General features: G+C 49.5%; 1 protein-coding gene and 1 long non-coding RNA gene across 2 annotated transcripts; one reads left to right on the top strand and one right to left on the bottom strand.

Moving 5' to 3' along the window:
• The first annotated feature begins 1,014 nt into the window (after positions 1-1,014).
• On the top strand, positions 1,015-12,241 carry LOC123123157 (uncharacterized). Its single transcript, XR_006460531.1, has 2 exons — positions 1,015-1,151; positions 11,972-12,241. It is a non-coding gene; the product is annotated as an uncharacterized lncRNA (long non-coding RNA).
• LOC123123156 (type I inositol polyphosphate 5-phosphatase 4) lies at positions 5,294-10,370 on the bottom strand. The gene is made up of 13 exons (XM_044543617.1): positions 9,450-10,370; positions 9,265-9,355; positions 8,508-8,582; positions 8,148-8,235; positions 7,881-7,985; positions 7,270-7,770; positions 7,046-7,181; positions 6,741-6,934; positions 6,547-6,655; positions 6,299-6,447; positions 5,968-6,202; positions 5,687-5,856; positions 5,294-5,610 (listed from the first exon to the last, which is right to left on the bottom strand). Exons 1-11 carry the CDS (start codon positions 9,477-9,479, stop codon positions 5,983-5,985), a joined length of 1,698 nt encoding a protein of 565 aa, XP_044399552.1. The 5' UTR covers positions 9,480-10,370; the 3' UTR covers positions 5,294-5,610; positions 5,687-5,856; positions 5,968-5,982.
• Positions 12,242-14,178: the final 1,937 nt, after the last annotated feature.

Here is a 14,178-nt window from a genome sequence, read left to right as displayed (position 1 = left end):
TTAAACCATAGCTACGCCTCTTGATCGGCGTAATGCCACTAGAAAAATCACTTGGGGGCTTGGTCGTATTCGAACAATAGTCACACCTCTTGATCGGCTCAAAGCCAAATTACTCCGGGGCCAAAGATATTGGAAATATGCCCTAGAGGCAATAATAAAATGGTTATTATTATATTTCCTTGTTCATGATAATTGTCTATTGTTCATGCTATAATTGTGTTATCCGGAAATCGTAATACATGTGTGAATACATAGACCACAACATGTCCCTAGTGAGCCTCTAGTTGACTAGCTCGTTGATCAACAGATAGTCATGGTTTCCTGACTATGGACATTGGATGTCATTGATAACGGGATCACATCATTAGGAGAATGATGTGATGGACAAGACCCAATCCTAAGCATAGCACAAGATCGTGTAGTTCGTTTGCTAGAGCTTTTCCAAATGTCAAGTATCATTTCCTTAGACCATGAGATTGTGCAACTCCCGGATACCATAGGAGTGCTTTGGGTGTGCCAAACGTCACAACGTAACTGGGTAGCTATAAAGGTGCACTACGGGTGGTTCTGAACTACTCACGCATCATCGGAGAGGCACCAATGGAAGTGGTGAACCCCTTCGTGATGGTGTCTAGATTGGATCTGGTGGTTCTGAACTCTGCGGCGGCTGGAATTGATTTTCGTTGACTCCCCTAGAGTTTCTGGAATATTAGGGTATTTATAGAGAGCAAAGAGGCGGTCCAGGAAGCGGGGGCCATGCCCCCCGCCCCCCCCCCCCCCCCCACCCCCCCCCCCCCCCCCCCCCCCCAATGGCTGCGTCATACCTACGTATAGAGCAATCTACGCCAAGTAGATTAGGCCAGGTCAAAGAGATTTAGGACTAATTGCCCCCCTCAACAGTGCGCTCAAGCCCTGGCCCAGGAACTTTGCAAGTTAAGCCCATGTATCTGTAAGGTCAAGCCCACACCAGGGAGAGAAAAAAAGGCTAGTTTTGGAAACTGACTGGCCACGATCGAGGGAATCCTCCTGAATCGATAGTTACGGCGCCGACGCACAACGCACGGCACGCTCGCTGCGCGTAGCCGCCGGGAAGTTCGACCAGGGCATCCGCACAACGCATCAGAAAAAGCGCCGATGGGAAAATAGTCCTGGTAAGTCTCCTTGCTTCTTGATTTATACTATGCAATACCGATGAACTTGTCCGCATCTGGCTCCAGTAGACGAGCAACTTCTTGATTTAGATGGAATTAGTTAGGGGTGGCAATTTCTTGACTTGTTAAAAAAAGGTACTGTTAATTTAGGCATGCGCTGATTCTATCATCTCAGTTTGTATTTCAGGTTGATTAGAAATCTACATATACGAAAAAAAAATAGTTGATATTACAAACTACTGATCAAATATTTGTCACAAGTAAAATTTACAAAAGCTAGAAAAAAAAATCGTTGTCTTCTTCGCCCCCCCCCCCCCCCCCCCCCCCCCCCTCCCCCATATGTTCAAAACCTGGCTCCGCCCGAGCTCCCCTTCTCTTGTGTACCCTGTTTGCGTGTTCTTCCTCTCAAAACTGAGGCAGGAACTGAAGAAAAGCACACGTACTCCTCGAGACAAATGAACAAGCGGAAGGTTCTGCTATGCCTATACCGACCCATTGTACCCAACGAACCCACGATCGACACGCTGCACGCGCGCCGGCGCCTGGCGCTGCATGCGCATGCAGCAGGTGCAGTGCACACACTTAATCCATGACAGGCAGACTGACTGACTGACTGATGGCTGCGCGCGTGTGTGCATGGCCGGACACACGGATGCATCACCTGCTTCGCATCGCCGTGGCATGCACGCACGCGCCGGACGCATGCCTTTGCGATGACCCGGTGTGCAGTAGCAAAGCAACTGCCAGTGCTGCTGTAGAGACAAGCGAAGCCGTCCTCCTGCTGAAGCAGCACGACGTCGCCGCGCAGAGCACACCACACCGGCACAGCCCCCGGACTCCAAGGTACCGAAACTGAAAGCCCACACACGCAGCAGAACGAACGTTGTGTAGGGAGTATTTGTTGTGTAAAACCCGACGAGTTGGAGGAAGCAAGCAAGGAGAACAAACGGAGACGACGACGATGGCCACCGGCCAGCCTCTGCATGCATGCCCGGGCGCGACGTCGCGCCCAGTGCGTGCGTGCGTGCGTGCATGCGGGCGTACGTCAGCCCAACTCAGCTAGCTCAGTCCAGACTGCACGTCGCAATCCGTGCATGCGATAGGATGCGGCGGCAAATTAGACAAATTTGATGTGTGGACGAAATCAAATCACAGAATGAACTGCCCGTGAAATTATTTCACGTGGCTGACCTTTTTGTGTGACGTCCGACACAAAGACGCCACACTACACTGTGCAACGCCTCACAAATAGGCGCTACACGCCTGACCAGCGTTGCAATCCAGACTGCCTAAAAAGTGCTAAGTCATTGTGCCTAGCCTAAGAGCTAGGCGCTGCACTGTATAGTGTGGCGCCTAGCTCTCAGGCGCTGCACTAGTGGTTGCACTACAAAATGAAGCAACCACTAGTGCAACGCCTAGAAGCTAGGCGCTACACTGTATAGTGTGGCGCCTAGCTCTCAGGCGCTGCACACTGACTTAGTAATTTCCGGATCACACGGGTGCGACGCTGGCCAGGCGTGTAGCGCCTATCTGTGAGGCGTTGCATAGTGTAGTGTGGCGCCTTCGTGTCGGGCGTCACACAAAAAGGTCAGCCACGTGAAATAGTTTCACGGGCAGTTCATTTTGTGATATGATTTCATCCATAGGTCAAATTTGTCAATTTTCCCGGATGCGGCGTGGCCGACGTAGAGTAGGTACGTAGACGAAGTACGTACGTAAGAGCAGTAGTTGAACTGTAGGAGTACATATGTGCTGAAGGTAATAACTGCTACTCCTACGTAGCAGGGAGCCGTGCGTGCGTGTAACGCGTCTAAAACAATGGCGGCACGGCACGCACGGTCGATCGTACGGACGTGGCGATGATGGCTATGCCCGTGCCGCTCCTCGCCGGGCAGCTGCTTTTCGACCGAAACGATCAGGTGGAAGCTGGTATGGACTCTGGTTCGTGGCGGCAAGCATTTCTTTCTTTCTTTTTTTCTTGCACGGAAGCGGCAACCAGAGGCGATCGACCGCGACATCGACGGGGACAGTAGTAGTAATAAATCTCTGTACATTTGTTTGGTGTGGTAGCTGTACCTGTACGTATCTACTCCAGGCCTGAGGTCTGTGCACTACATGCAGTACCACGTCATTTAATTTCATTAGCACTTGGATCCGATCCGAGCTCAGTACGTACCTGCCCGCACAGAACGAACAGCAATGTCGTCGCTCGCATGGACGAGCTAATCCGCCCGTAATTGCACACGTACCTTCATCAAGAATTCTGGATTACTGAAGTTATCAAGCCGTGGTGCAAATTAAGCAAGAGCAGCATACGAGGAGAGGCGATGCAAAGGGCTGACCTGCAGCGCATCCATCCATCAATCCGCATCAGTCAGATCATCCATCCATCCATCGCCTTTTCTTTTTGTTTTCGTTCCGGACGAGAGGAGAGGAAGCCCACGCAAGCATCCATCGCTTGCAGCAGCTTGTTGCAGGACGCAACATCGGCGGTGCGGTGCACAAACTACGTAGCAACAGCGAGACAGACATGTGCTTGGATCCACAAGGCAAGGCAACGCAGAGGTACACCGCCCACGGACACCTGCGCTGCAGGCTGCAGGGCGCCATGCCGCGGCCGGCCTGCGCTCGGGCGCGTTTCCTCTTCGGTCCGTCCCTCCTTGATTTCTTCCCGGTTTCCGTCGTCTCGGCCATGCCGCTAGCTTCAGGGAGGCAGGGACCAGTGCCATGCCGCTGGTGTGAGATGAGATCGATGGTCAGTCAGATGACGATGACGACGAGAAAGAAAGAGGCAGCGGCAGGAAGAGAGCAGGGCAACGCCATATTGCCATGAGCCCCATGACATCACCGAGCACAGCCTTCTCTATCGGTCACCGGCAATGTCGATCCAAATCCAAACGCAAAACTTGGCTTCCGCCCCATTTATCCTACTACTAGCTTGTTTGACCCTGGTACATGCGGCCGATGACACGCATGTCTATAGTGGTACTTCATTCCAAGTGGATAATGCATGCTACTTATGAATCGAGAGTGTATATTCTGGCAACCTGTTGGTATATAATAGGAGTAGAATAATACCACTGACGATAAACAGTCGACGCTCGATCGCCGTAACAGTCAAAAGAAGAATCAGGGGTCGCTCAAAGCATCGCGTGCCTTTGTTTTTTACCGGCTTTATCTTTTACTTACTGCTGCACAATGCCCCAGCTGCCCTTTATCTTTCAACCTCCCCGCTAGATCTCCCATCTCCGATGTACTGCAAGTCCGTAACTAACAGCTTTCAGTCTACTCAGATCTACTACTAGTGTAGTACGTATTGTGTTTTTTTTCACCCAGGTAAAGCAGTCAAGGGTCAAAGAACCAGAACCAGCCATTAACTCCAGATTAACCGTGACGGTTAAGTGCGCCGTACGCCGGCAGGTGTGAGATCACATCACGTGACTGCCCCTCCGCCTCCGGCCAGGGACCAATTAAAGCAGGTCGAGTCAAACCTTGTTCTTTCATTCATCAACTAGCCAAAAGAACGTAGACTGCGGAGTAAGCAACGGCAAAAAATAACTCAGGAGATGCTCCACTTGATTCAGCTAATAGTACTATCTTGATGCTCCACTTGATTTACCCTGACTAAGCACAGTAACTTCACATGATTCAGTTTATTTTTCCACAATATATTTATATGAAAGTTGACTGAATTTACAATTTGGGTTAGTCGATTTTGCGAAATGAGAAATGGTTGGAGCAAGAAGAAAGCCGGAGGAAGAAGAAAGATGGACCACCGTTGGATCTTAATCTAATGGCCTAGAAAATCTACAAAATCGCAACTTACGTATAACCACCAGCTTATGTTTCGCATTAGCATAAAAGAACTACGATGATGAGGCACTGCACTATGTATTCCAATGAGGAAACAGGCCTCTATCCAAGGAAAAAACACAATGCATGCACTGGGCTTCACTTTCCATTTCATGGCCACAGAAACAGGCAATGAGTGCGGCAAATGGAGGCATCATGTAGCTTCTGAACCACATCACCAGAAAGGCAAGCATATGATGACAGCTTTGCAAGCCTCTCAAGTCACATCAACACATATCATTCCCCCCTCACACCAGAAAATATCATCATCCGGAAAAACTAACAACTAATTTTGTTGGTCCAATCCAAGTATCATTCCCTCCGCCGAACTGCAATGATTCTACACCTCATGCCGATCCTACATACATACACTGGCCGCCAGCTTGATTAATTTACAGGGTTTCCAAAGGAGAAATAGGGGAGAAGAAGAAAAAAGGTGATGATTGGAGCTTGCTGATGCCTCTCCTCCAAACAAAGGGGGGAATGGACTGGAAGGCGAGAGCTGGTTGAGTTGTATAGTCAGTGATGTGAGCTGGCCGATTCTTCCGATGAACAAAGCCGTTCTACGCCACGGGCAAATTGTTAGTTGCAAAAATGCCCAACTATCCTGCAATAGAGAGAAAAATGTTAGGCCAATGTGAGATTTTCGGGCTTCACTCGCCGGCCGAGAAATCGGTTTTTACCTCTATGTTAGTTTTTGCAGCTATAATGTTCCCCCTGCATCTCTCCTAGGCTTTACATCTCGGCAGTTACTAAAATGTTACGAAAAACAGATGGAAAAATATTGCACATTCACATCTGGTCATCCAACAGATCTTGCAACCAAGTTATTCATCGGTGAGGACCGGTCAGCCTACATTGCATAAACAGAAGAGATGTGTTAAACAAAAGAAATGCATATAAAAAAGGTTCTTAATGGAGAAGCAACTGGTCAGCTTGCACATACAAAAAGCGCAATACTTACTTATAGCATGGAGAACTAGTAGAACTTTAAGTTTCCATGGCTGTGAGAATATGGCAACAGCTCTTCCACCTCAACTCTAGAGCTGAAATAGCCCATATTTCTTCTCCTCTGTTGGAGAATTTCAACCTCCGCCATGAAAATACTGTACACTGGTCTGTGGTCGGAGAAGCGTGATTCTCCTCGGACATATGATAACTGAATGAGGCCGGTACCATGCCACAAAATACGATCACACCTTTGGTAAGAAAAAGAAAAGCCTCGTCAGTAAGTTCCTTACAACTTGAATTAAGTAAAAGGTTATTCTGGTTGACTAAAGTACTAAAGAAGTTACCAAGCTGGCGTTCGCCTCTTTTCCTTGGGACGCACACCATAACCAGAATACCGGTCTGAGTTGAAAGAGTATTTATATGTTGGAGGAAAATAAATCCTTCCTTCTTTCCATCCCGGGAAAACATGTCCGCATCTCCGTTCTATACGAAGCTGTTCGAAAAGAAGTAATTCAAGCATGGCCCTGAAATTAACCTTGCCAAGCATGGCCATGAAATTAACCTTGCCGTGTAACGGAGTAGTGTAAATTACCTGATCTCTCTCCAAGAGTTGCCTCCAGTTATGTGTTTCAACCAGAACTTTTGCTGACGAGTATGGAAGAGAAATCCGGTAATTCAAATCACCAAGCCATAAGATACGGCTGCAATTAAAATGAAAGATAAGTTAGCAATAAGTTTTTCTGGCTTCCACATTACTATGTTGAATAAGTGAAAACAAATACATACTCATGCTCAAGAATTGTTTCTGGTGACTTCACATCACCACATCCGCGGACACGAGGAAACCTTGTCTTCCTCAAGATCTCCATGACATCAGAATTTCTGCGCAATTCATCTCCCTCCTTTTCGCCAGAGGTCAAATGACAACAGACAAAACAGAAGGTTGTATGATGCAAAGACATGCTTATTGATATAGAACCCTGCAGCAAGTGAAAAGGACTTTGAGAATCTATATACAGCATAGAAACAATGAACCATACACCATTATCAAAATCAAGCAAGTGCAACTTGTACAACGTACAGCATTTTACCTTATTTCCAAGATAACCCATTAATCCTCTACCTACACAGGAAACTTTCAGGTTTCTAATATCATTTCTGATTTCACTGCGTACCCAAACTGTGAGAAATATACCAACCATCTGTTTGCTGGCAACCAAACAATACCTGGCGCAAACAAAATATTTGTGTTAGTGCATGAACTTAACAAAAGCATCATCATGAAGTTATTAGTACAGCTGCCAAAAGATAATACCTAGAAGTATTTGGTTGCTCATCATCTTCTTCCATAGGTGTTGAAGTACCATAGCCATATGGGAATGGTGAAAAATATGCTCCATTACTTGTATCCTCGTCCATATATTCATCGCCTGGTGATCCGATACACTGGAAATTTCCATCAAAATCACTTGGTCGGCCTCCAATGTTAACTGGGTCACACACACTAAACCTACGGTCCAATCTTGGTTGTGAGAACATATCATTTCCTGAAACCCTTAAACTCCGACTAAGGTTCTGGAATGATCGCCGGTGGAAAAATGATGAGCTATCCTGTCTTCTCAATGATCCCTCAAAATCAGCATCTAGTTCCACAACCGGATCAGGGACAGGGGATGGCGTGCGATAGCCACCATGACTGCTAGGCTCAGGGTTCTTGTTCAGTGTCCTCCTAATAAGTGATACCCACTTCTTTGCTGGAACATTGTCTTCGGTACCAAGAACATTTCCAGCATTCAAAGGAACAATTTCTTGAAATCTGCAAAAAGATTGAAAAACATAGTTAAAGGACATAGCTCTCGTCAAGAACACAGTACTTGAAGTACAAAATTACAAGATGAAGGTCTCGGAGGCTTTGACAATGCATACCCAAGCACATAGATATCAGCAGGAGGTGAAGAGTGGAGCCAGTCATCTAAATCTAACCCCCTTGATGGGCATTTACCACCAACATTCCACGTCGAGGCAAAGATTCTGCACAGATAAGGAAGCAACATAATGATACACCAGAATGCGCCAGCAAAGTTAAATTGCGAAAACTAGCTCTGGTAACTATGATCTGAATAATATGAACATTACTGCATCGAATCCCTATTACTACAAGGCAAAGAAGCAGAGACAGTGAACAGGTGGTACCTGTAATCTTGAGCTTCCGTCAGGCGTGACACATCAAATTCATTCATTGATCTACGAACGCGATCGACATTCCGCTTCAACGACCGATCTATACGCCCATAAGGAACAACAGAAACAGATAAATGAACAGTCAGATAAGTAGGGTTGCTCAAAAAAAACATCAGATAAGTTGATTGTCTATATTTACATCAATTTGGCAAAAGAGGCATAGCAGGTAAAAAGAGAGCTCTGACCAAGCAGCAACAAAGAAAGAAAAGAGGTAGCTGCGATTTTGATGTCCGAAGAGAGAGAGAGAGAGAGAGAGAGAGAGAGAGAGAGAGAGAGAGAGAGGGGAGCGTGGTCCAAATGCTTTAACTGTACCAGTTCTGCTTTTCTTGGCAGCGCCTGCGTCCCTCTGCGAGCAGCTGGTCCTCCGTTCATCACCATCATCCCGTCCTGCGTCACTAACACAAATTTAGCCATAGACCAAGCAGAGGCAGCAAAAATGCAAAGGAAAATAAATCTGTTTCAGACAGATTCTTCATCAGTAGCTCTTCATCTCTGGGATCAAAAGTAGAAACTTGACATGAGAAGCATGCGAAAAGATCCAGCCAGCTCCGGACAAACAAAACATCTGCTGCTTGGGGAAAGGCGTTGTGATTGAGACGTCCTAAGTACTTGTACACCATTGATTTCAGACCGGGGAGGAAGTGAGGCGTGGAGGAGGCCGCGTCCTATGTGAGAAACAAGGCGCTGTTCGATGGGGACCTGACTGGTGCTAATGCGTCTCTGAATCAATGCTTGGAACATGGACCGGAAACGTCCGATGGAAGTGAGAAACTACAGGCACAAGATGATGATGATGGGGAGGTCATGACTGAAACTGCATTCAACAAAGGGGAACCTTCCTCCCTAAACCGCACAGCAAGCAAGGATGCGCAACCAGCAGCTCGACGGAAGCAACGAAATGCAGGAAAAGCAGCGGGTGTCTAGAGCTGTACCGCACGCTTGATTAACTTTGCTAGAAGTACTACAGCTTGAAATCCAAAAGGCTATCGTCGTGAGAGGAAAGCAGAATCCTTCCTCCTCTGATGTTTGACCCAAATCCTTGAGAGGGAGGGCATTGTTGGTTGGTTACCTTGGGTGGTGGCGTCGTAATCCGCGTGGAAATCCTGCGCCTTGCCCTTGATGTTGAACCACTTCCTGACGAGGGATTTGGACCAGGAGACCTGCGCATTCAGAGACGACGAATCAGACACCGAAATCGACCAATGGCGGCTCGAATGGAAGGAGAGATTGAGGAAGAAGTAGGCCGGCACGCACCTTGCTTTTCTTGTTAATCTCCTCCCTCATTGTCTCATAGCAAGCCGGAGGGCGCTGAACCTGAAGCAGCAGGATCGAATTTATCCGCGCCTGACTGACGCCGCCTCCGACTCTCTCCCCTCCTCTCCTCTCTGTGGCCTGGTATGGAAGGTGGTGTGGCTGCGCAAGGAAAGCTCCTCAAATCTGGAACCGATTTGCCTCTCCGTTGCACGGAATCCTGGACTCCGAACAGGGGAAGTCGCCCAAATCTCGGACCGAATCGGGCAGCAAGAGGGGAACCAGCCGGCGCGCCGCCGCCAATCTCGGCTGCCGGGGATCACGCACGAATCCGGCTCGGCCTCGACCGAGAAGCGCGCAGCCGAACCGAGGAAGCAATGCCGCTGCTCACGACGGCGAGGAGCTTGCTCGGGTATCCCCGAACCGAATCACCGGAGGCCTGTGGGGGTTACTGAAGTGAAGGCTACTGGTGCTGCTACCGCTACTGCTGGGAGGGAGTTGGGGCTAGAGTGGTGTTGTGCGGCTTGTATGTATGCGGCGCGGGGGGGCGTACTGGTCGGTGTGCAATGCAACAGACAGCCAGCCAGCAGAAAAGGAGAGGAGGGCGGAGGAAAAGAAAGAAAATGGCGTGTCCGGTTGCGGCGAGGAGGGCGAGAGCGAGAGACTGCGGGCTTGCTGATCCGCTATGCCTCGTCCGCTTTCGCTCGCTGGAGCCCCCCCTCCCCTTTTATCCTCGCCCTCTCTCCTCTCTCTCTGCTTTGTTTAGTGCTTCTACTAATGGCGACTCCCCCTCGGCTGGCCTGCTCGCGCGAACCCAGGGCGCTAAGCTTAATCTATGCTGCAAATCTCGGGGTCGAGGGTTTGAGGCTCGGGAGGGGGAAAAGGTGCGAGCATATGGCCATTAGCCAGGCATGCACGGCCAGCACGGGGAGAGGAGAGGAGGAGGAAGAAAGGGAAGGAAATAACTCGGCGGGGCGTCGCAACGTAGCCGTGCGTGCGTGGGCATTGGTGACATGCCATACACCGCGGGTGGGTCTTTCCGAAAACGAAACCGAGATTTCGTGAGCGCCGTTTCGTGCACACTTGCCGGAAAGAACAGGGCCCACCCGGGCCGGGAAGCGGGCCCCGCGGGGCGCGGTCGCGTGCCGATGGGCGAGGGGGGCCCGGCGAGCGCCTGCCCCACCGTCAGTCAGTGGGGCAGGCGCGGTTCGTGGTCGCGTCTGTACGTGCCAGTTTCCATCTGCCTGTCTCCTCTCCGCACGTCATTGACAGGTGGGACCAGGTGGCGCACGGACCTGGCCCGCCCGTCTCCGGCGTTTTTACTCCTCACCGAGGAAACCGTTCTTCTCGCACGCTTTTTCTTCTTCCTTGGATGCGCCTCGCCGCGCACGTGCGTGTGTTGGTGTATGTAAACTCTCTTTTTTTTTTTGGTGGGGGTTGGAAAAAACTCCCGGTTTACATCGACTGGTCGATCGCACTGGCACTGCTATAGGTCCATCGGCTCCTCCCAACACGATCGACCCACCGTCTGAACGGGCTCGGCTGGGTGGATTTTCAGAGGGTATTTTTTTCTATGAATTTTCCTCGCGACCCTGAAACGTGAAAGGTACTTACCGTCGTTGATTTCCTCCTTCTAGTAACGGTAGCAAGAGACGTACAGTGACCTCCAAATTAAGCTGACCAGACGCTGGACGCATGCGCACAAAAGGTTGCCCTGAACAGTAATATCTCGGCCGGAACCGGTCACACAGCGGGCTTGAGATGGATCGACAGAGTTACACACGAAAAATATCTTGGTTTTACCCGCAAAAAAAAAAATTATCTTCGTCACAACACAGTGGGCTTCAGATGGATCGACAGGGTTACACACGAAAAAAGGCACTACTCCTACAGAATCAGCACGCACTTTGTGCACCCGCTATTTGAACTTCGCTTTTGCCCAAGCAAGCGAGCTTGCAATTAGACGTTGGGCATGGTGTCCATAGATGCGTAGCTCCTTTGCATGCATGCGACCCGGGCTTTTATGGGTCTACGTGTACGATATACGATCGATAGCGTGTATGTGTGACTACTCCCGGAGTACCAAGCCTAATTAGTCTTTTCACATTCGTGCACACACACACACACAAAGCTTTTTGTATTTGGTCACACACAAAAAATGTTGACGTGACTCTGAGTTTTCCTTCTCCATAAGAAGCAACTCCTAGGGTTCCCTCTCCTCATGTCAGAAGCAACTCCTAGGGGTTTATCTCCCCCTGTCAGCGCCGCCACCGGTCTGCCCCGCCTCCAATCGTCTTTGGACCGTGGAGGTGCGGAGGACCCCAAACCCCTCGTCGGAGGAAGGGACCCGCTATTGTTTTTGTTTGGTCCATCGTCTCTGTTGAGGCCTTCTAGGCGGCAGTTGCTGATCTCGTAGAATTCGGTCCATGTTGATGTTCGATGGATCTGTTTGGATTCAGTCTTCGTTTGTTTTTCGGTCACGTGTCTACAGATTTGATCTTTTCAATCTATGGGTCTCTTTATAGGCGGCAATTGCTGTTCTGATGCACTGGTCTGTGGAGTCTTAGCACTTCAACTTCCTGGCTGTCAATAGAATAAGTTTTGCTCGGCTCCGGCGAGGATGGGGGATGACAGCAGCGTGCCTTCGGCTCGCTCCAATACTTGTAGTCTTCATTAGGTGGTCCATGAATCCGGATGTAAATTTTGGTCATTTCTGATGTTCTTTATACTGTCATGACAGACGATGGATAGATCAAAAAGTTTTCTGAAAAGAAACAGCTTCGTATTTCCTTGTACGTTTGCATTCTCTACATACGTGCATGCATGCAAAGGAAAACAGGACTCCACCGAAACACGCACAGTACTTACGATTTTCCTCTGCAGAAATTTGGGTTTACGTGGCGCACATTCGCCGGAAGAAAAGGAGACCCGGCTCATACGTGGGCTCCGCTACCTCCTGCTGTGCGGTCCCGGCCATCGCGCGCTGCTTTTCCTTGTCGCGTCGGTACGTGTGTGCGTGTACCCGCCGCTTCCATTTTGGTTTGTTTTCACCTCCATCGATCGACCGCTCTGCTCTGCAAGCCGCTGGTGGCACACCCCACAGGCCACACGTCCATGCAGAGCCATCGCACATCCCCTGACGCTGACAAAGTGGCAAGGCTGTTTATCGTGCTGTGTTGCGTGGCCAGGCGTGCGTGTTTTCACTTAACCAGACCATTCTTCTTCTGGCATGCATGCATGCATTTTCCTGGACGCGTCGCGCACGCCTGCTGCGGTGTCGATCGTGTTCTCCGTTCGCGGGCTGCACTAGTCTCGGTCAATCGATGATGAGCTCGTCGCGTGCAAGCTGATGGATGCGTGCATACGTGCGCCCGTGTACGTACGTGTGCATTGCTTCAGCTCGTCGTAAGAAGATGCCGTGATGGATGGTTTCGGGTCTGAACGGGTTCGGTTGGGCGTGGCTAGTCGCCTGCCTTTTAAACTTGGCTCAGTCAATCGTTCGATGAAGATCCTACTGCGCCTGGCTCTTCTTCTTTCCCAGCTATTCTTCTTCTCCAGATCGCCGGCTGAACCACCTGCGACCACAACCCGCGGCCGGCGGGGCTGCCGCGCAGCCTCGTCGCCCCGTCCTCCCTGGAACCGCTCCCACCAACGGTCTTAATTGTTAGAAATATGCCCTAGAGGCAATAATAAATTGGTTATTATTATATTTCCTTGTTCATGATAATCGTTTATTATCCATGCTAAAATTGTATTGATAGGAAACTCAGTGTGTGGATACATAGACAACACCATGTTCCTAGTAAGCCTCTAGTTGACTAGCTCGTTGATCAATAGATGGTTACGGTTTCCTGACCATGGACATTGGATGTCGTTGATAACGGGATCGCATCATTAGGAGAATGATGTGATGGACAAGACCCAATCCTAAGCCTAGCACAAGGTCGTGTAGTTCGTTTGCTAAGAGCTTTTCTAATGTCAAGTATCATTTCCTTAGACCATGAGATTGTGCAACTCCCGGATACCGTAGGAATGCTTTGGGTGTACCAAACGTCACAACGTAACTGGGTGGCTATAAAGGTGCACTACAGGTATCTCCGAAAGTGTCTGTTGGGTTGGCACGAATCGAGACTGGGATTTGTCACTCCGTGTAAACGGAGAGGTATCTCTGGGCCCACTCGGTAGGACATCATCATAATGTGCACAATGTGACCAAGGAGTTGATCACGGGATGATGTGTTACGGAACGAGTAAAGAGACTTGCCAATAACGAGATTGAACAAGGTATCGGGATACCGACGATCGAATCTCGGGCAAGTACTATACCGGTAGACAAAGGGAATTGTATACGGGATTGATTGAATCCTTGACATCGTGGTTCATCCGATGAGATCATCGTGGAACATGTGGGAGCCAACATGGGTATCCAGATCCCGCTGTTGGTTATTGGCCGGAGAACGTCTCGGTCATGTCTGCATGGTTCCCGAACCCGTAGGGTCTACACACTTAAGGTTCGATGACGCTAGGGTTATAGGGAATAGATATACGTGGTTACCGAATGTTGTTCGGAGTCCCGGATGAGATCCCGGACGTCACGAGGAGTTCCGGAATGGCCCGGAGGTAAAGATTTATATATGGGAAGTCCTGTTTTGGTCACCGGAAAAGTTTCGGGTGCTATCGGTAACGTACCGGGACCACCGGGAGGGTCCCGGGGGTCCACCACGTGGGGCCA

This window comes from Triticum aestivum, chromosome 5D, assembly GCF_018294505.1.
Source record: "Triticum aestivum cultivar Chinese Spring chromosome 5D, IWGSC CS RefSeq v2.1, whole genome shotgun sequence".
Taxonomy (NCBI): domain Eukaryota; kingdom Viridiplantae; phylum Streptophyta; class Magnoliopsida; order Poales; family Poaceae; genus Triticum; species Triticum aestivum.
This window is presented reverse-complemented; position numbering and strand designations above follow the sequence as displayed.

Excerpts from the sequence above, each read along its gene's own strand:
- LOC123123156 (XM_044543617.1), bottom strand. The coding sequence starts at position 9,479 with ATGAGGGAGGAGATTAACAAGAAAAGCAAG. Across the intron at positions 9,356-9,449 it reads AGATTAACAAGAAAAGCAAG|GTCTCCTGGTCCAAATCCCT; the intron begins GTGCGTGCCGGC and ends CTGAATGCGCAG. Across the intron at positions 8,583-9,264 it reads TTACGACGCCACCACCCAAG|GACGGGATGATGGTGATGAA; the intron begins GTAACCAACCAA and ends TTAGTGACGCAG.